General features: G+C 37.8%; 1 protein-coding gene across 4 annotated transcripts in view; it reads right to left on the bottom strand.

Moving 5' to 3' along the window:
• BLTP1 (bridge-like lipid transfer protein family member 1) overlaps positions 1-21,422 on the bottom strand; it is a 126,855-nt gene that overhangs the window by 96,498 nt on the left and 8,935 nt on the right. For all 4 annotated transcript variants that reach the window (XM_080343187.1, XM_080343184.1, XM_080343185.1 and 1 more), the window contains exons 3-10: positions 17,596-17,712; positions 15,697-15,775; positions 14,969-15,033; positions 8,959-9,145; positions 7,688-7,769; positions 6,840-7,033; positions 2,325-2,404; positions 1,451-1,601 (exon numbers count right to left, since the gene is read on the bottom strand). In XM_080343187.1, the coding sequence (XP_080199313.1) occupies positions 1,451-1,601; positions 2,325-2,404; positions 6,840-7,033; positions 7,688-7,769; positions 8,959-9,145; positions 14,969-15,033; positions 15,697-15,775; positions 17,596-17,712 (955 nt within the window). The remainder of the gene's footprint in view (positions 1-1,450; positions 1,602-2,324; positions 2,405-6,839; positions 7,034-7,687; positions 7,770-8,958; positions 9,146-14,968; positions 15,034-15,696; positions 15,776-17,595; positions 17,713-21,422) is intronic.

The raw sequence follows: 21,422 nt of genomic DNA, 5'->3' as shown, positions 1-21,422 counted from the left end.
AAAATTACAAATAGCATTCCATCATAGAGCTAGCTTTCTTGGTAGCATTAAAAATATCATTAATGATTCACTGACTTCATGCTCCTAACAAAGCACTGTTCCAGAAATTCACATTTCCTCTTAAATTCCCTAAGACACTGTTATATCTCATGACTACTCTTTGGTCTGCCATCCTAAGAGAAAGAATCATAATAATTTCACAGAAGAATTAATAGACGCCAAGAAAGGAATCCATCTGTAATTAATAGAGGAAAAAAGGGAAAGCACTGATTATGTCACTTTTACTTAATAGTCCTTGACTCTCTAAACAAACCTACTGTCTCCATCAGAAATATTCATGCACAAAAAGCAGAGGGCTAAGTGAAAAACAGTAGTATGTATCTGGCCTAAGATTTTGTGACTAAAATATTTAGATAATTAGTAGGTTGAGGGAGGTTCTCCTCCCCCTCTACTCTGCTCTGGTGAGACTGCATCTGGAATATTGTGTCCAGTTCTGGGCCCCTCAGTTCCAGAAGGACAGGGAACTGCTGGAGAGAGTCCAGCATAGGGCAACAAAGATGATAAGGGGGTGGAATATCTCCCTATGAGGAAAGGCTGAGGGAGCTGGGGCTCTTTAGCTTGGAGGAGACTGAGGGGGGACCTCATTCATGTTTATAAATTTGTGAAGGGCGAGTGTCACCAGGATGGAGCCAGGCTCTTCTCGGTGACAACCAACAGTAGGACAGGGGCAATGGGTGCAAACTGGAACACAGGAGGTTCCACTTAAATTTGAGAAGAAACTTCTTCTCAGCAAGGGTGGCAGACACTGGAACAGGCTGCCCAGGGAGGTTGTGGAGTCTCCTTCTTGGGAAATATTCAAAACCCGGCTGGACATCTTCCTGTGTAACCTCATCTGGGTGTTCCCGCTCCAGCAGGGATATTGGACTAGATGATCTTTTGAGGTCCCTCCAAATCCCTAACATTCTGTGATTCTGTAATAATAAATATTTTGGAGATCACGTCCAGTGGTTGATTCTTCTAAGCAAGGATAAATTATTCCCCATCATCATTTTCATAGCCAGATATGTACTTCCATAAAATTTTTTCATCACTATGCAATGTCTTCCCATCCATGAGATAATAGGAGCACGACAAGCCTGAAGGCAGCCAATTCAGAGGTTAAACCCTTAGGTATATGACACTCAATAAATAGTAAAACTACTTTGTTTGCAAAAAATAGGAACATAATTAACAATATAACAACCACTGAGTGACCCTAACTTTGGAAAGCCAATGAGATAAACAATGATTTTGCTAATCCTAAACCACTGTGGCAGGACTCATCTTTTGGACTGCCTAGTTTTCCCCATACAATTTAATATGAGCAAATGCACACTGGAAACTTTAGAATATATTCTCAATAATAATAGATATTAAGCATTAAAACTAAAGATGTAAACCATGAGAATACCTCTGCCTATCAGCCCAAGGCCCATAGTTGAAGTCTGTTCCTTTTCCACAAACAATGTCCAAACCCCAACATGGTGGCAGATCTTGTAATTTGTTGTCTTCATTATTTGCTTCTCCATCATTACTTTCCTCTGTCTCCTCTGGTACAAGACCTATAATAAACAGATTATTAAAGGAAGCTGCTTCAAATTAGCATGAAAAATGTTTGCTAAGCCCAAGACAGAGTGTTCTGATGTGAATCTTATTTGAGACCACTGTAGTACGTAAATATCAAGCCACAATTCAATGCAGACTCCCAGGGGAAGGGCAAGAATATAACCAAAAATCCCCAAGACTTTCTGAAGCGCTGCTCACTGATGTGCGTGAAATGCTGACATACACAGCAGTTTTCTCTCTGAAGTATGCTTTTTACTAATACAGGTTTTTATGCATCCACATTCAGTTCCTAATTCTACTTACAAAACAAGTTTTGAAACAAATAAGATTACATTAAAAGCATTTCCACAGACAAGGCAAATAAATAAAAGGGAAGACTTGCTACACTAGACCCACAGCTACCAGCAAAAATTCAAGCAGTCATTCAGCAACAATCCAAAATTGCTACCTATTCCACACCAGTATGTATAAATCATAATTGAATGTGTTACCTTTGTTCAAGATTCAGGCAATACTTTGAGTGGAGTTGGAGAAAAAGCTTTTGCAAACCAAAAAACTCCAGCAAAGTAGCTGGTAATAAAATGCGCAGTATTTGAAGCGAAAAAGACAGACACTTTAATATTCAGAAATCAATGCATCAGCTAGCAAGTTTGACAAGTAAATAAACAAATAGCCTTTAAATCCATGAAAATTTTATCTTTCTATTTAACTGAAGGTACCTGGTTCATCCATATAGTAATAGATATCAACATCATTGGACTGCATTACAACAAAACCTTCACCCATCAGCCTCGGTGGCCTGTAATGGAAAAAAGTGCAAAAATAAAGATTAAAGAGCAATGCACTGAGATTAATCCTTATGAATTCAAATGCAACATATAAAGCAAAATGGAAGAGATTGCACAGGTCAGGCTCACTTGTAGCTTATAAGTGGTACATCTCATCAATAAAACCGGTGTCTTTACCAAGCAAGCCAACAGTGGCGTCGGTGTGTATGTGGTACTTGACCAGGAAGATTTTGTGGGAGAGACTCAAACATGATGCAATCCCACCACATCAGCTTCATGCACCTGTGCTGCTCTTGCCAGCAGCCTGAGCACCGGCTGCCCACAGGAACCCCAGGCTGCCTTTGCCACTAGGCACCAGTCTTGTCGCATTACCAGAAGGGTGGATGGAACAGATGGAAGTGCTCAGCCCACACCACAGTCTGCCTGAACGTAGCTGTTTGTAAGTTAAATTTGAAGTGCAGCTTACCACTTCAGTTTCTTTCCCTCCCTATTATGTCGCGATTCCTGGTCCATGTGCTACCTCAGACTAAATGAGCATCTCAAAATAAACACTATGAATACTCAAGTCTACCTGGTCTCAAGTCTCCCATCAAAATGGCAGCTGTCACATTCCTAGGCTACATCTACCCTGATTTGCAAAAAATACGTGATCATTATGTTATTATTATTTGTATTATATAAAGTAACTTGGAGGTTTAGTTAACTCAAGCATGAAGTTACCAGGTTCCACTACACAAAGACATTTCTCAGGTATTGCAATCCACAACCAATTACCGAAGTTTTACTTTCCGTATTTCTTTCCATCAGGAGCTCCTTTCTCCTTGTCCTATATTGTTCTTTCACACACTAATTGTTTTCTTACTGAAATAGCACTCTAAACCAAAGGGACAAGACATCTTCAGTAATTAGACCATTAGGGGGTTTTTTTAAGAAAAAAAAAAAAGAAGAAATTTTTTTCTTTTTAAAAAAAGGCTGTTCTTCCTTAACATTTCTCTCTTAACATATAAAGGACCTAAGTGATAAAACCAATACACAAAGCACTTCTCATAACGCTATTATATTGGTGTATTACAATCCCTTTCTTACACTGTTACCACATATTAATTAACATAATGTTACATTTTATAGTAGTAATAATAACGTGAAAATTCTATTTTTACTGCAAAAGATGTTTTTCTCACTTTTCAGCCACTTTTATAAGTTGTCACTTCTTAACAAAAAAAGAAAATGCCAATATCAGAAATACATGGTCTAAGAGTGTGATCTGTCAGAAGCACTTTGCCCATTTTACCAAAGGTCATTTCAAACACAGGAAAGCTTAGAAAATATGGAAGAGAGCAGATGCAGGGCACATGTACTGCCAGAAGTTCTCCAAAAGCAAGAGGAAGAACCTTAAAATCAATTTTACTTCAATAGTAATGACAGCAGTGAAAGAGGAAATACTTTCTATTCACTCCTAATTTTCCAATTATTTATTTTTTCTGCCCAAAATTGAATTGCACCCCACAATGAGATGCAAATAGTGCAAGATGAGAAAATGTTTAGCAGTTCAGGAATGGAAGTGGGAAGGAAAGTATGTAGAGATATATGAATGGTATTTTATGGGAAGAGCTCAGTTTATTCTGCCCACAGCCCACAAGAGGCACACAGGGGTCAGTATGACTGTAGCTGTCAGTATGACAGCTACAAACTTCAGCCTCTCCAGCTGACCAGAACAGCGACTCAGGGAAGCCACCCCCTTTGTAATGCAAGAGGGGAAGCTCGCAACATAACCAGCTGCAAAACTTAAGAGCCTGAGAGTCACTTGACATCCAACACAATCTTTTGCTACTATCTGACTGTACCTTCAGCAGGGCACGTTCTGTCAAGCAAAGGCTGGGTTTCACCACGAAGCTCAGGCAGCCACAGCACGAGGTGGCCTGTGACAGCAAACTGTACTGACTGCTGCTCTGTCCTGTGAAATACACAATACTACAGCCCTTTCACATGAACCATGTTTCCCTGTCTAACAGCATGGAGTGCATAGGTCTTGAAACACTGTATGCAGATTTACCTAAGCCCACAGAAATACACTGGAGAAACTACATTATTGTTTTAATAAAAATTACTGTAGAGTATGAATATATAGCGTTTACCTACACTGACTTAACATTTTTAGAATAAAACTTAAAAAAAAAAAACATTTTAAATAGAATTACAAAGAGGTTCGAGCTAAGCCTTCTTCAAGATGGACAATTTGACTTAACTTCACAGCCTAACAGAAACTGTCAGCTGTAGGAAAGCAAAATGTATCTACAGGAAAAGCTTTACAAGCTGATAGAAAGGCCAAATCCTACTGTCAAGCACCCACTGCCCTGTCACCCTCATCACCTTCACCATACTCCACTTTCTGGAGAAAAGCCATGAGGTCTTACACTAAATAGAAGGGGAGGCAGAGGAAAAAATCAAAACCGAAACAACACACATGTGATAGCCATACATCTTCCTCAGTCCTTTTCCTCCAACACTTTTAACATACATCTTTACCATGCATGCATATTCCATTAAACGCTCCTCTTTCTTGCACTTGTTCTGATCTCTCCCAACTCATTACACTTGTACAAAACTCCTTGCTTGTTCAGTGTGGTTTTTTTGCCTCAAAGAGGAAAATTCTCATCTGTATCATCATGTCTTGTCACTAGTTTTTTTATTCCCTTTTTAAGAAGAAGACGAAAATATATAGCAGATGACTGAAGCGACTTATAGTTTTACATTATCAAGGCATCACAACCCATAGCAAACAACTATGTGAGGTCACCTAACCCACCCTCAGCAGAAACAGTTACACCTTGCCAGACGTAGCTGATGGAGGTGCTGGAACCCTAGAAACCACACACAGGACATTTGCAAAACCAAATTAGATAGTAGCAATGAAAGACAATGAAATTACCATCATTATTTAAAAGTGTTTCCTATTATCTAACCTAAACTTCCACTTCAAGCTGCTGACTTAGTCACTGCTCTCCAATCTCATTCTCTTTTGATCTGGTTTTGCTAGCGTATTTTTTTTTTCCTTGGCCTGTGGAGAATTTATTTGCAAAAAGTGATGGAGGCATGGAGGTGTGTGCATGACAGTTTCTAAGGTGGGGTTTTGATGTCTGTATCAATTAGCCAATCATACAAATTTCATCAAATCACTTAGCTGGTTTTGTATGAGTATAACCTGCAGGAATTTCTGAAAGTTCAGACACCCAGCTTAATTTTTAAGCCAAGGAAGCACAAGAGGGCAGGCTTTAAAGATTCAAATATTCCCAGTTTACAGTGAACTGGGTCATTTGTTGAATTCACCCAGTGAATTAAGGCACATGTTCTTTGCACAGATGCCATCCTTCAGGAGCTGCAGGGCTGGTAACAGCATAAAAAGACTAAGCGGAAGCAGGAGAAAAAGCTAATAGCTTGAGTATCTTAATCCTATTCTGTTTTAATCTTGTTTGTTTTCAATATTAGTTGGAGAAGTTTCCTCTGTCGTCATGTTGGTAGAGTAAGATTCTGTACACTTCCACAGAATGTTATTTGAAAACATAAAGGCACATTATAGATGGCAGCATTTGGCTGATACAAAGCCAATTAAGGTACAATCAAATGATGTACATCTTATTTCCAAACATTATAATTCTCTATAATTCTCTAAATGTTGTTGCTTAGGGGGAATCTAAAATAGGTATAATTATTTTACATTAACTCATAAAAACAATTGCCCAAGGACAGTATACATTATTTATTTTTTGTTGAACAAGTAACACCTGTGAAAGACCGAAATTTAGCAGTTTTGTCCAAATTATCTGTTGAATATATAATGTATGCACATAAATGTCTTGCTGGTTAAAGTGCAATAAAACAAGAATCCTAGTGTTGAAATCACTTCATGCAAGCATCCTTTCTTTTGTTTGACTTATTACCATTCCATTTTCCAAAGCTGCATATCCTCACTTATGTGGAATACACAGTAATAAAAGCATCTGCAATCTGTCTTCAACAGACAATATGATTTCTGCTACAGCAAGTATTGTGCAGCTTTTGCCCATTCAAAAAAAAAGTACTTTCCAAACCACATGTGAATCAGCTCTACAGAAATCGACACCTCAAACCTGACATTTATCCTAGAAATCTAGGGCTGTCAAAGCCTGCATACAGCTATAGTACCTGAATGAAGGAAAACAGAAGGTGAGTGCAGGATGTTAATCAGAGCAGAACACACCAAAAAAATCTACAATGAGATAGAACATCAGTACTTTTCTCCATAAATAAAATGGTTTCAAAGAGATGACATTTAAAATGTTCAGAGTAGTAAAAATGCCAACTATCTAAACACACTAAGAAAAGTCACAGAAACATAACCAACACTCTTTTCTTCATTTTCTTGAAGAGTAACATAATATAGGAGGAAAAAAAAGAAAAAGCACTTACTCATCATTTTGAAGACCAACATATCTTGGGCTTGGAACCAGCATGACTCTAACATTTTCCAGTTTTCCTTTCACAATGTGCATAAACTGATCAAGGTGGCTTGAAGGTGGTTTTGTGGTGTATGTCAAAAAAGCATCATCGAAGTTAATACAAAGTGTTTGTGGCTGATAATGATTCCCAAAAGCCAAGCGACCCTAAATCAAAAATAAAACACAATTATTCATTATGCACTGCTTTTATATATATATATGTGTGTGTGTGTGTATGTATATCTAATTTACCTATAATAATGCAGTTTAACCATCTATATGCAAATAAAGACCACGGACAAAAATCCTGGCAATAACCTGTACATATCTAAAAATACAACTTTGTACATTTAACTCTCATATTCTATCACCTGAATAACAGTCTTCCTGGTTTTTTGGGGAGACAACATTATCTTTTAAGCAAGATGTCCAAATGTTTTTATTAAAAAGATGTAAAGAAGGAAAAAAAAAACCCAAAACTAAACAAAAAAACCACACCACCACCAAAAAAAAACCCTCCCAAAAACCCAACACACCACACATTGCATAACACACATTATCCAGCTTAATTACTTGGTGATAGTCTTGAAATCATTACAAGTTTAAAACTACAAGTATTTCCCAAAACAGAGAACACAGCCATATTGCCATCAGCACCAGCAGGATTTGTGACTGTGTCAGGGGAGTGCTGGTGGTGACTTTTTTAAAGCACGACAGAGAACAAAAACTCAAAAAGCATGTGTAAGTAAAACGAATGGCAAGCCTGATTTTCAAGTATATACTGCTACATATTTTCATCATCAGGGTCTTTTCACTTACCGTGCTCACATTGACTTTAATGACAGGAATAAGTGATCTCCATGAAGAGGAAGGGTCTTGAGATTCTGTTTTTACTTTATCACTATGGGAAAAAATGGTTTTTATTATTTTGTCTTTTCTGCAGAAGAACTAACCAACCTTTTCTCCTAGGGGTTTTCAGTGCACAGCTCTCGGGGACACTCCTTCCCACCGGGTGCCTCCCATAAGGGCCCTGCTAGCCATCTACTGCAGACTCCTCCAGAGCCTGGGAGAGCAGCGGGAAGCACAGGCAGTTACACCTTGAGTGCCGGTGCGTGGAACTGACACAGGTAGGAAACAAGCGTGCCACGTTTAACACAGCAATAGTTAAATAAATCTTCCTACAGAGAACTCAGTCTGTTCTAGATATTCCTAAAACAATGTTTTTAGGTCTTTGATGTGGGATTTTTCATTTCCCAAGACACATCCTCCTGAAAAGCAGAAGTCCTTCCTGCGCTTGTCAATAAGGGCATAAGATGAAAACATGAAGACACTGGCTTGGAGGAGCAGCCTCTTCCCAAACTGAGGATGGCCACAGCATCCTGCAGCTTCCCACTGTGTAATCTGGTAACACATGCTGGCCTGGCCAGCAGCAGTAGAAAGAGACAAGTCTCATGGATCTCTGCTCCTGCCAATAAATCACTCTGGTGTGGTTCTGCCCCAACAGAGACTTCTTATCAAACAGCCAACTCCACTGCACATAATCTATGTAGAACTCCCTGTACACCTGCACCATGTTTCTTAGGGTACCTCAGAAAGAGGAATAAAATAAGAAGGTTTGTGTAGCTATACACAAATACACATCCCTAAAAATTTCACTTGTGAAAACAGCTTGATTTTAAAGCTCAAAAACCAGTAAGTCCTCTCAACATCATATAGATAGTCACACTTTGTATATTCAATGCCTTGAGCAGCTATTACTTTACTCAGCAATAACATTATTATTCTGCAAGCATAATCCTTTTCAACACATCCTCCCTTTCCACAGTGTGCTTCAAATGGATTTTTCGACCTGTCTCTAATCATTAAACAAGGGATGTTCAGTTTGCTTGGTTGTGATTTTAATTATTATAGTAGGAAGTCTGAGGGAAGAAAAAAGATTCAGAGTGTCAGGCTTGTCAGTGCAATTTCTCTCTCAGCTCTGCTCCAACCACTTGGCCTTCAGAGCGTATGTTAACAAAACATTACCCAATTAGTTCAGCACTTTGCAGAACAAAGCATCCAAAAAAATAGTGAAATGAATAATAATTTACCTTTCAAGATTGCTATGTGTTCTTTGCCTCCCATTTACTTGTGCTTTTTCATCATCTTTCTTTGCTGGAATTATTGTAGGATCCAAGCCAAATAACTCTTGAAGTTGTCCATAAAGCTCGGAACGGTTGTACACGTGAAATTCAAAGTCATTCACCATAATATACAGTCGTGTTTCTGCCTTTGGATCTAAACAAATAGTAGGAAAAGAGTTTCTAATTATAATCAAAAATTCCCTTGCGATATTTGCATTTTTTCAAATACGCAGATTTTGCAAAATCAATCTACACAGTAGTGAACAGTTGCTGAAGTACAAATTAAAAAGCGGTAAAAACAAAATAAATTACACCCTTCCAAGCAAATCGGTAAAACTTGGCAAATAAGACAGGTGCATACAACATACAAAAGCTAAAAGGCATTTCACCCTTAGGTCACAATCCAAAAATAAATCCAGGCGGGAGGTGCACAAAGTGGTAAATGAGGTTTATTCAGTCATATATAAAAACAAGCAAACAAAAATCCCTCCCGAGGCACAGCATAGAAGCCTCAGTGCCAACTTCTGTTCTTTAGCACAGATATCAGTACTTGAGACCAATTCAACCTCAAAAATCAAATGGTTTTCTAGCCAAACTCTGTGGTACAGCAGGCCTAAAATGTAAAAAAAGCTCTCTTTTATGGAGAAACAGAAAACATTAATATGCAGAACTAACAAGAAGCATAATCACTTTGCACAACTGGTCAACATTTGCACAAATTTAAATTTTAACTGTAATGTCAGCTTGACTCTCTGATACTTAAAAACTAGTTTAACATCTGCTGATTGCATACAGAGTTGTTTGTGACATCCTTTGACATACTTTTGCCTTAAATAGTATGACCTAATTATGTAGTTAATGTGAGGAAAAAGCTCACACAATTTCCCCCTAATTACCCAGTTGAAAGAGTGCCCATTACACATTCACTCAAGAGACCTGAGCTGCTCCAAAATATGATCTGGACTTTCTATGTCAATCAGACTTTAGGAAGCTGAAGCATCTATGGTTATTACAGCAGTCCCCAATCTGTAACTCAGGGGGTACGAACTGAAGGCAACATTTCTCAGGGGCACAAGAAATTAAGTCAGAGCGAACACTGATGCTGATTTGGTCAGGGTCTGGAAAAGAAATGCAGCTGCCCAAGAGCCAAATGGTAGAGACACATGCATTATTAAATGCACCCTCTTGGCTAAAAAACTAATCTGTCCCCCAACATGATGCATATATACAGCACTCTGTCCCAACAGAAGCAACTCGACTTTTATCCCTCACACCTAAATTACCAGCAATTTCCATATAATTATAAAAAAGTAAATGTCAGTGATTTGGAGACTCATTATACATTATAGTTTTCTTGAACAGGAGACAGAGAGAAAGGTTAATGAGCCAGTTTCAGTTCCTTTCTGTTTTTCTGTTTTCATAAAAGCACTATCAAATCCGTTTGTTGATAATGTTAGCTTGCATCAATAAGATATAGGCAAATGATGACATGGACAGAGGCTGGAATACACAATTGTTCACCTGGGAGATCTCAATATCATTAAGAACACAAATAAACAAAATTTTTCAATTCCTGAAGGCAAGCATTAGACTTCATTAACTAAATTAAATTATATGTAGCAATCCCTTACTTTAAAGGGGATTTAAAGAGCCAATTATCTGTTTTTCCTAAAAACAAAAAGAAGATTCAGCCTCTACACATCTATTTTGTTACCTAAGACACTTTTGGAAAGAAAAAAAAAGGCAATGAAAAAGAGGTAAGCACATCCGAATGTCATACAGTTAAATGAATAAAAAAAAAAAAAAGGAAAGTGATGTAAAAGTAACTACCAGATTGATCATAAAATACTGAAGTTTTATGAACATCTGTTGGAATCAAGGTGACTAATGTAGCCAAGGTTTTGACATTTGCCTCTACAGAGTTGGATCAAGATGTATTGTTTATTTATTATTTATTTAAATGTTTGTATCACAACTACTCAAACAATTCAACATAAATATGCCTACTACATAAAACCTAACAGGAAGGTGAAGCAAGTCACTCCTGACAATAAAAAGTAGAGCAATTTTTTCTAAAAACATAATTTTGCTGTGGCACCCAAGCCAAGACATCTGGGTGTGCCTTCTTCACAACATAATCCTCCAACTTTTGTTCCTAAACACTTTCACTTCTCAAGTATGTACAAAACCTACTCTTAAGCCCCAGTATGGTTCAAATGAAGGCAGTAAGACATTCCACATACCTGACTTTTTTCTATGAAGTTCTTTGAACATTGGTATGACTTGCTTAGTACAAACATTGTGCCATGACGAAAAGCAGATTGCACTTGCTAGGGTTGAACTGAGGAACTTAATGCAACTTTACTACAGGTTATCAGCAATCCCTATCCAACCTTTTTGTAGTTCAAACCTTCTCTTGTGCAAGGAACTGCGATTAAGTCCTATCACCTTAAAAGGCTTATTAATGCCTCAATGAAAAGAAGTGAGCAACTCTTCCTAATTCAAATCACTATATTTAGCAGCATCTCATATTTATCTGCATAATGCCTACGCTCCTGCCACTGTTGAGTTGGTACTTGCAAAGCAACAGCTGTACAAGCTCAGTGGGAATACACGAGTCTGTGCTACCTTCAGTAGGTTCCTTCAGGAGATGGAGACTTGTACAAGCTTCATACACATTTGAACAGAGAAGGATAAGTTGTAGGAAATTTAAGATGTCCCCATGCTGAAGTTCAGCTCCTTGCATACTACTGTAATAGTGCTTAACATCGATGATCTTACCACTGAAAATTAGATTATCAAGTACAGCCCTCTACCAAAAAGGTGATATCAAGGACACCTGAAATGACCTGAAAGGGAGTTCCCTTATTAAGGCCTCCAAGTATTTCCAGATCCTTCACTTGCCTTCCCTTTGTGCACAAAACCCCTCCTCTAATACTCTAAATATCTCTCAGAAAAAAACTGAACGAGGTCACATTATTTCTACACTAACATGATTTTAAGTTTATCACCACTATGAAAACCAAAATCCCATTCCTGTCATATTTCACATTATTGATAGGAACCTCCTGCACTTCAGTTACAGAATGGAAGAACAAAAAAAACCCAACAAACAAACAAACACTCCAAAACTAAAAGTTATAACTAAGTCTTCATAATATCTATTTTTTTCCAAGCAGAAATATTTAAATATTTAAGGTTTATGTTTTTATAAGAATCTGGTGCAGTTTTTAAATGGTTAATAGCCCAGATTCAGTCTATTTGATTTTCTATAGGAAAAAATCTAGCTCTGTTTTGTTTGGGTTTTGTTTATGAAGAATATGAAACAAAGGTATCCATCACTCATATCTAACTACAATGGCTTTCCAACCATTCTGTGTGACACCTGCAAGGGAGTAATCCTTGAACAAACCAGAAATCTTTAAGATGCAGTTTACCATCGCTCTTCGCAATCTGGTCAGGTACAGGTGATCAAACATTAAAAAGTATTGGGAAGAATATACTACAACTGACTAAAAACCACTGAAGATTTTATTTTTCCTTGAAGGATAAAAATGAAAGCATCTCAGCTAAATAACCAAAATATAAAGTGAGTACGGTTCTTTTTCCTAGGAAAAAAGGCTAATTATTTAAGACAGGATTTTATTCACGTTGCTTTCTTGTCAGACCTATGCACCTCTGACCTCTTTAGATACTTGGATTATTTGTTCACTAACTATGCAGTCTTAAATGCCAGTAGCAATGGTTAATGCTTTGCAATACTGCCAAGCAAAAATACCACCAAAGACAGAGCTATTTTGATTGCATTAAGTTCAATTTATCTCTTCACTCTATAAGCCACTAGAGAAATATGTTTTAACTAGCAGATGAAGAAAACTCTCTCAAAACCTGTTGAACAATGACCTGTGCTTGGAAGAATCTAATTAACTCTAGGACTAGGTTCCACCTTTTGCATTAGTCTTCTTACGATATAAAGAACTTGAATTGTGTCTTATCACCTTAGAGGCTTATTAACGCCTCAACAAAAAGAAGTGAGCAACTCTTTCTACTTCAAATCACTATACTGAACAGTGTCTCATATTTACTTGTGTAATGCATACGCTCCTACCACTGTTGAGTTGGTGCTGACAAAACAACAGCTGTACAAGCTTGCTGACAAGTCTAAGAGGCTTCACACCAGAGTCCACTTCCAAGAGGGAGGCAGGAAAATAAAGCCCTCCAAAAACCCTCTTGATTAGTGTCCTCCTCAACCGTAAGCGGTTGCCATTTCTGGACATTGTCGAATTAGCAATGGAGCTGTGACACTTCAAAAGTGTTAAGAGGCAGGACCTGAGACTCGTTCAGCAAGATTCTAATCCTATACATGACTAAGCACACATCACATGGCTACTTATGTTTTCTCACAGTGTTTTCTGCAGATATGATTTATCTCTTGCATCCAATGTTAATCATCCTTCTTCAGTCATAGATGAGGAAGAAAAATAAATTAATTTTTCACACTTCCCCATTTCTTTGACCACAGATGTCATCAAGACACAGGGTTATCAAATACTAAAGAACATCCCCCACCATAACACTTTTGCTAAAATACTGAGAGCACAACACTAAAACTCGAAAAATAGAATAACTTCCAGAACATAAGAAGTCTCTTTCATAGTTATAAATGTCAATATAGGGTTACTTCTGTTTATAATACAGCTAATGGAGGTTGCTATTATAGAATCATAAAATCATTTTGGGTGGAAGAAGCCCTCAAGATTGGCAAGTCCAACCATTAACCTAACTCTGGCACTAAACCATGTCCCTAAGAGCCTCAGTTACACATCTTTTAAACATCTTCAGGGATGGTGACTCTACCACTTCCCTGGGCAGCCTGTCCCAATGCCTGAGAGCCCTTTCTGTGAAGAATTTTTTCCTAATATCCAACCTGAACCTCCCCTGGCACAATGTGAGGCCATTTCCTCTTCTCCTATCACTTGTTACTCAGGAGAAGAGACCAACCCCCTTCATGCTTACACCCTCCTTTCAGGCAGTTGTAAACAGTGATAAGGTCTCCCCTCAGCCTCCTTTTCTCCAGGCTAAACAGCCCCAGTTCTCTCAGCTGCTCCTCACCAGACTTGTGCTGCAGGACCCTCAACAGCTTCATCACCTTCTCTAAACTCTCTCTGGTACCTCAATGTTTTTCTTATGACGAGGGGCCCAAAAGTGAACTCAGGATTCCAGGTGAGGTCTCACCAGTGCTGAGTACAGTGGCACAATCGCTTCTCTAGTCCTGCTGGCCACACTATTCCTGATACAAGCCAGGATGCTGTTGGACTTTTTGGCCACTTGGACCCACTGCTGGCTCATGTTCAGCTGCTGTCAGCCAACAACGCCAGGTCCTTTTCCCCCAGGCACTTTCCAGCCACTCTTCCCTGAGCCTGTAGCGCTGCCTGGGGTTGTTGTGACCCAAGTGCAGGACCTGGCACTTGGCCTTGTTAAACATCATGCAACTGGCCTCAGCCCAACAATCCAGCTGGTCCAGATCCCTCTGTATGGCCTTCCTACCCTCCAGCAGATCAACACTCGTACCCAACTTGGTGTCATCTGCAAACTCACTGAGGGTGCACTCAATCCCCTTGTCCCAATCACTGATAAAGAGATTAAACAGAACTGTCGCCAACACAGAGCCCTGGGGAACACCACTCGTGACTGGTCACCAGCTGGATTTGACTCCATTCAACACAATTAGGGTTAATGGTTTGTCTTAAGAAGGGTTCAGCCCCTGATAATGAATCCTGTATTTATTTTATTGCTTTCTTCTAGTCTACTAACACAGACCAACCAGTCAAATAATCCATACCTTCTGATGACTCAGTGTACTTCAGGTACATATTAACTAATCAATTACATGCATGCAATTGTGCAAAGGAAGTATTTTTTCCGTAGGCTACTTGTAAACTTAATTCAAACTTGGAAACCTTTTTGAGAGACATACCGTGCTGTTTCTGCTTAGGGTTGTACATCTTCCACCAGCGAAATATGATAAATCCGTCTTGAATTCTAAATCAAATAAATTAGATAAAACACAAATTAAGCATGATAATCCAAAATCCTTTGTGCAGCTGCATGACATGCTGCCTTATGTCCTGCACAGATCTGCATTTGCAGCAGTTTACAAGCAATATTAAAGCACAAAGCATATAGTATAATATTATACAACTACTGCATTAAGGGAAAACTTGTATAAAATCCAGTATCCATTGTCTTCTCAAGGCTTTCCAATTTTAACAGTAAGAATCAAAATTACAAACTCTTTGCTAGTGTGTGTTTCACAAAATTATTCTTAATTCCAGACAAGAAATGCAGACTACTTGGCCAAAATGAATCTTCCAGACATAAGAGTGGGAGTGTGAAGGATTGGAAGACACTAATTAAAAATAGTTCTACTTCAAACTCTAAAGCGTTTTCCTTTACAAATATAAAGGAGAAATAGAATCTTATTCAATACTCGCTTTCACTTGATAACACTCAAACAGCAAACGAGTTAACACAAGTATCTAACTTAATAATACCATAAAAAGACTCAGATTATAAATATATTTACTTATAAATATATTTATTATTCTTTAGTAAGACAGTATTTTGATATGTGTTATTTAGACATATACAATTACTGTATTTGATATTGCTATTTAGAACAGTGACTCCCTTGGAAATCTGTACCTGATAGACATGTCTTCTGTGATGAAATAGATTTCGCGAACCATGACTTTCCCAGACAGCACAGAGAACGAAAAGGAACCTATTGTGAAAGAAAGCGTTCATAGGACATCAGCCTAAAATTTTCGATGCTTTATTTTCTGAATAGGAATAATATTCAGTTATCTGAAATGTGTTTACTGGGTGTGTGGAGTTTCTGCCCTTTGAAAACACACTGACTTTCAGAGAAGGTAAGTCAGAGATTCAGAACATACAAGACAAAAAGTGCACAGCTCTAAAAGATGCTGGGTTTGGCACCAGCCAAATGTACAACCAATCTTCTGAGAAACACTAGTCACCCAACAACATTCAGGTGCCTTGTGAAGCTTGTGAAGAGAGTTAGGAAAGCTATTTTGAACACTTGTAGTATCCACATTGTATGCAAGATGTTAATTAGAAAAATAAAGATCCTGACAGAAGAATTTCTCAAATTGTAAATGGCTATCAAGTTTTCAGTCCAATTATTATGACAAATTGTGCTCACCACAGGAGAATCAATAAGCATGAAAAGATCAGCAGGGAATGCAATAGTCCATTTTTCCTAATGCTTTTTACCTTACTCACAGAGAGTTAAGTAAACTATCATTTGTTTAAAAAAAATTAAAATAAAAATAAGAATATATTGAAGCCAAGCTGTAAATCATGGGATTTAATTAATGCTATGGTCTTCTTACTGATTAAGTTTACAAATAACACCATATATTTGGCCAGCTATGTCCAGCTGTCTTAATAGTAATTTCACAGAGAAATTTTAATAAAAGCCTATCAAGTGTAGTAGCCAATAAATATTTCATCTATATTGCTGTTCAAAAAGCTGGATTTGAAAACAGTTTGGATTACAGTTCTTAAACTCTTGAGGCCATAAGCAAGTTCTCACAGCGGTCTCTTTGGAAGGTGGGTGTGAGTGGGGCTTTTTTGTTTTAAGTTCTCACAATATTTATGATCAATTGTTGCAGAAAAAGTCCAGAACTCAAGTCATTGTCATTCTGGCAAGCAGAAAGAGGAAGAGATGGAAGAATAAATGAAAGAAAACAAAAGGTAAAACCAGAGTGAGGTCATGTGATACAGCCCTTTGTGACTCAGCATCAGATATTCTTGTAATGTGGGTGAGAGCCCAAGTGATTTGTACTGACCTGTTTTATTCCAAAATGTTTTTTCTATATCTATATAAAAGTTAATGGATTCTGATGCAAATGTTCTAGCCAGTATAAACTTTACATATCACAGTTCCAGTGCAGATTAACATTAGTTTTTCTGACAGCTTATTTAGAAAGCAAGGACGCTGCTTTAATAAGGAACTGAGGCTTGAGGCTCCACCGTGCCCCTCTGTGCCCACTCCAGCAGGTGCCACTCACCCTTCAGACACCACATCACCAGCCCCAAAGGTGCGGGGAGTGGGACACTGCACCCCCTAACACCAAGTTATACAGCAAATTCAGAAGCAGCTCAGGCAGGTTCCATGGGGGACTCGAATCAATCTTAGCCTTTTACAACACTAACCATTATGATTACAGGGCTTTGAAAAAGGGGTAAAGGAAAATGTACGGATTTTAAGTACCCAAAGTGTACAGACTAAACAGAAAAATGTAAACAACTTAAAAATCAAAAAAACCTGTCAAGGGAACTTTAACAGAAAATGAGAGACTTCAGTGCTAAATGAGAGGCTTCAGTGCTTTTCTACCTATGCCAAGGATCCTCCCCTAAACCACGGTATTGATATTTTTTTTCTTCTTAAATTAAACCCATGCTGATCATTTTCAAATTACTATAACAAAGGAACACTTTGATTTTACTTCAAGTTTTTAGCAATTTGAGGTATAATAAAAAACAGTAAATAGTGGCATTACCGTAACCATAACTTACCAATGTGGATGTAGCCATGTTTATATAATCTGTTAAGAACCAATGTTAAAATGAGTCCAATGTTCCGGGAATTATAATAAGTTAGGTAGATAATCCATCCACAAGACAATATTGTCGCTGTTGAAAGATTAAAATGAATTAAAATATTTTACAGTATGCTGACCTAGATAAAAGCCTTACCTATTAAGACCATAAAGCACAATAACGTTCTTCCTACTCTCCAAAACAATTTTTAACTGATGGGACATTTTAATGGATATTTTCAGAGAGATGGTGCGAGAAGGGTGTGAAGAGATGAGGCAAAAAAGAAGGGGAAATGGGAAGTTCAGAAAACTACAGATTCTTCACTGTTCTTCCATTCCCCAATATTTTTTAAAAATGTCTTCCTAAGGACCTGCAAAAGGCACCACAAATCTCATTGCATTCCTTATCACCCAAGAAGTTAAATTTCATAGACTAAATCATTACATGCAGCATCCTACACAGTTATTTATTTCAAAACACCCTAAAAAAAACACACAATCACAAAAAACATACTATATTCCTTCTCCATACCGTGAAATGTAACTTAAATTTCTAGTCTTTCCTATCTTGGCACAGGAAGCAACATTATCACATCTGAAACCATTTCCTAAGTTGCTGTATCCTGAGAGAAATGTTCTAGTCCTTGGGTTACCAGAAACCTGTCAACAGTTCAAGAGGTAATTTGATAGGAAAAAAAAAAGAAATAGCAATCCAATGAGAAACATGTTAACAAAAAAATAAATTAGGTCTGCTAATCCCCAAAGTCATTTTTTACTTTAGTTGATTATGAGCTAGTAACCTATTTCTAGCTACCAGGGTTCTCAAAGCTTCCAGAAGGACAAACCCAAAAGGAATAGAACTGCCAAGGAATGGACTAGTTCTAACTCACTTTACTAATAATTACCAATACTTACTTTACTAATAATTACCAATCTAGTTCATCTAAAGCACAGTAAGAAAGCAAGCAATTTTTGTATTCGAGGTATCACTGCTCATTATACTAACTGAACTTTGTAACAGAAGTTTTTCATTTATGTATACATGTCATACTCAAAACTTCAGATTTATTGTGCCTTTTTATGGGAAAGCTGAAGTGCAGAAAGGCATTTTGATATGGCATCTTCACTCTGCAGAAAGTTCAGATGATTACTTAAAAAAAAACAAAAACAACCTGTCCTTTTACTGCCCCTTAATTGTTTTGCAGTGGGATGCTTCACCGCTTTGTAACAACACCTGTGCTTTGTTGAAAGACCAGGAGAAGGTAGAAGAGAAAGACTCCCATGACTTTGCCTTTTTCTTACCGGAAAAATGAATGCAGTGTGGCCAAAATTAAAGCAGCTCATACACTCGGGCAGATGAGCTGCTTGACACGTGAAACATGAACAAGGCAGGGACAGTGAAAGCCACACTCCAGGAAAGACACTGCTCTTGGCATTTGGTGAAGGCTCCAAGGAGAGCGCTCACCTTCCCTGGCCTTCGGTGAGTAAGCTACTCACTGCTGGTCCTCTGTCCATGTAGGGAGAAAGGTGGAATGACTCACACTCAAAGGCTCTCATTCCAGTAATAAAACTTAGTTTGAGATTAACGGTCAAATAGACACTTAACTTTGAGATACCTAAAGCCAAGAAGCTACCTTCTTAAGGTGATATATACTGACAAAAATCAGCAAATATAGTTGCCAGACACTATGGTTCTAATCTGTTGCCTTTACCACCAGTTCCAACTCTGACACAAATTGTAGCCTCTTCTTTTCCCTCACCAAATTTAGTCTCCACTATTAAGCGACAGATTCCATGAATTCTATTCCTTGATTTTAAAAGCCTCTTCACTGAAAAACATTCTGGAAATTACATTTGGAACATTTTACTGCATGTGATTTTTAGAAATGATTCTAGAATTGAGCAGCAACTCTCTTGAGGAGCATGTTCATTCTAGAATTCATCATCTCTTTTACTGGGATCCATATTTAGCTGTTTCAAGATTGAGGAGAAGAAACTGTTGACATCTTTTTTTATTTTCTCATAACAGGATGCCGTGGGTCAGCAGATGAAAGCAAAGGAGGAATGGCTGGTTGAAACTACGTCAGTTAATAAACATTACTTTAACATGTCTCTAACCAAGCCTCGTAACAGGGGGCTACCCAACTTTTTCTGTTTGTGCCGTTGTTTCTAGAATACCAGGTGGTTTCTTACTACTGAAGAGATTAGCGTTTCCCCAAAACTGTGTTACTGCACATAGGTCAATCTGCCCTTAGAAAAAGGGGAATGATTATATTATCATATTTCTTGAAGTCCCATCCACCCTTCTGTGAAAGAGAAATTTGTAAGTTTAATAGGCAAATAAGAAAGCTAAGTAAACTTTTGGTTTAAATCACGGTTGTTAGATGTAGTTGCTTATATCCTACATACTTTCCAAGTAGAATTACTAACAGTTTGCTCTAGGAATTCAACACAAAGAGGGACAACCAGAGAAAGAAAATTCTGCAGACTGCTGTTTGACACTTTTATTCTTTGGCAAAAGACATGAACATCTGTAAATCTCAAGTCAAAGCTTCTGGAGACAAATTCTTCAGATGCGTTCTGCATCCGTTCCATATTTTAGCATGGGCAACTATCAGCATGGCGACTTCTCTGATATTCATCTTGACTACACTTAGACTTTGAAGGTGAACAGGAGCTTTCCATGTCAACATATTAGAAGTGCAATAAATAATATTCAGAAAGCACCCTCGGCTAATATGCCTATGTCTTTTTCATTTTAGTTTGGCCTACCAAAAAATAATTCAAATACAACAGGGTTGCAGACTCATTTTCACCAGGGGGCACATCAGCCTCGTAGTTGTCTTCATTTTACGACTGTATAAATGTAACTATTCCTATATTTAAATTTAAATTACATTCAGCCCTTTGAAGTCAACCATGAGGCTGATGTGGCCCTGAGTGAAAATGAGCCTGACATCCCTGCAATACATCAATAGCCACCAGACATGCTTTAACTTCACAGCTGCCAAAAAATAAAGTTTTTTTTCCTATGCTCCCCCTGACTCCAGGTCCAAAAACCAAGGCCAAAAAGCAGGTATGATCTACCTTTAGAAAAGTCCAAATTCATCACATACTTCTAACACTCTCATCTGGACCCGAATACAACTTTACTTCTATTTTGCAGTCCCTGACTCACTTGTTCATAGATTCAAAAAATAAAACTAACTACACATAAATATAAACAATAGCACTAGTGTTGTAAACAAAAAAAATAGCATACCTACATCAGGCACATTTACAAAAACAGTCTACAACTGAGTACACAATGATTTGGCTTAAAGGTTTATTGTGGCACACAATTTAGTCTTGAAGTTATGCATTAAACACAACAGTGTCTATATCACTATTCAAACTATATAATATTAAATGGCAGATATGTCCATATTGGTATAATGAAGTTACTGAATCTGCCTGTCACATGCTACAATGCTAAACCTTTGTTATGGCGTTACAATGAATCACCAGCTTACTCTAGTGTTTGAAAAAAATGATTTCACGGACAGAAATTCTCATTGCATTCTTATTTTGCAGAGTAGCAGTTGTAGAGCATTGTCCTTTGCATACTGGACTTATCTCCCATGTGCTGCAGCACGATTGGTATCGGAAACGGTTCCTACTTTTTCTTTCTGAATTACTTAAGCAGTATTGCCAAACCTCATTAAATAGCTGTATGACAAATCAAAATCTGTTTTAACACTGTGATGTCATTTGGTAAGAAATTCCGTATTGGCATGTCAGTATTTAGGGCTGCACACTCAAAAG

The sequence above is a fragment of the Nesoenas mayeri genome, assembly GCF_963082525.1.
Source record: "Nesoenas mayeri genome assembly, chromosome: 4".
In the NCBI taxonomy this organism is placed as follows: Eukaryota; Metazoa; Chordata; class Aves; order Columbiformes; family Columbidae; genus Nesoenas; species Nesoenas mayeri.
The sequence above is the reverse complement of the archived record's forward strand: the minus strand, read 5'-3'. Positions and strand labels throughout refer to the sequence as shown.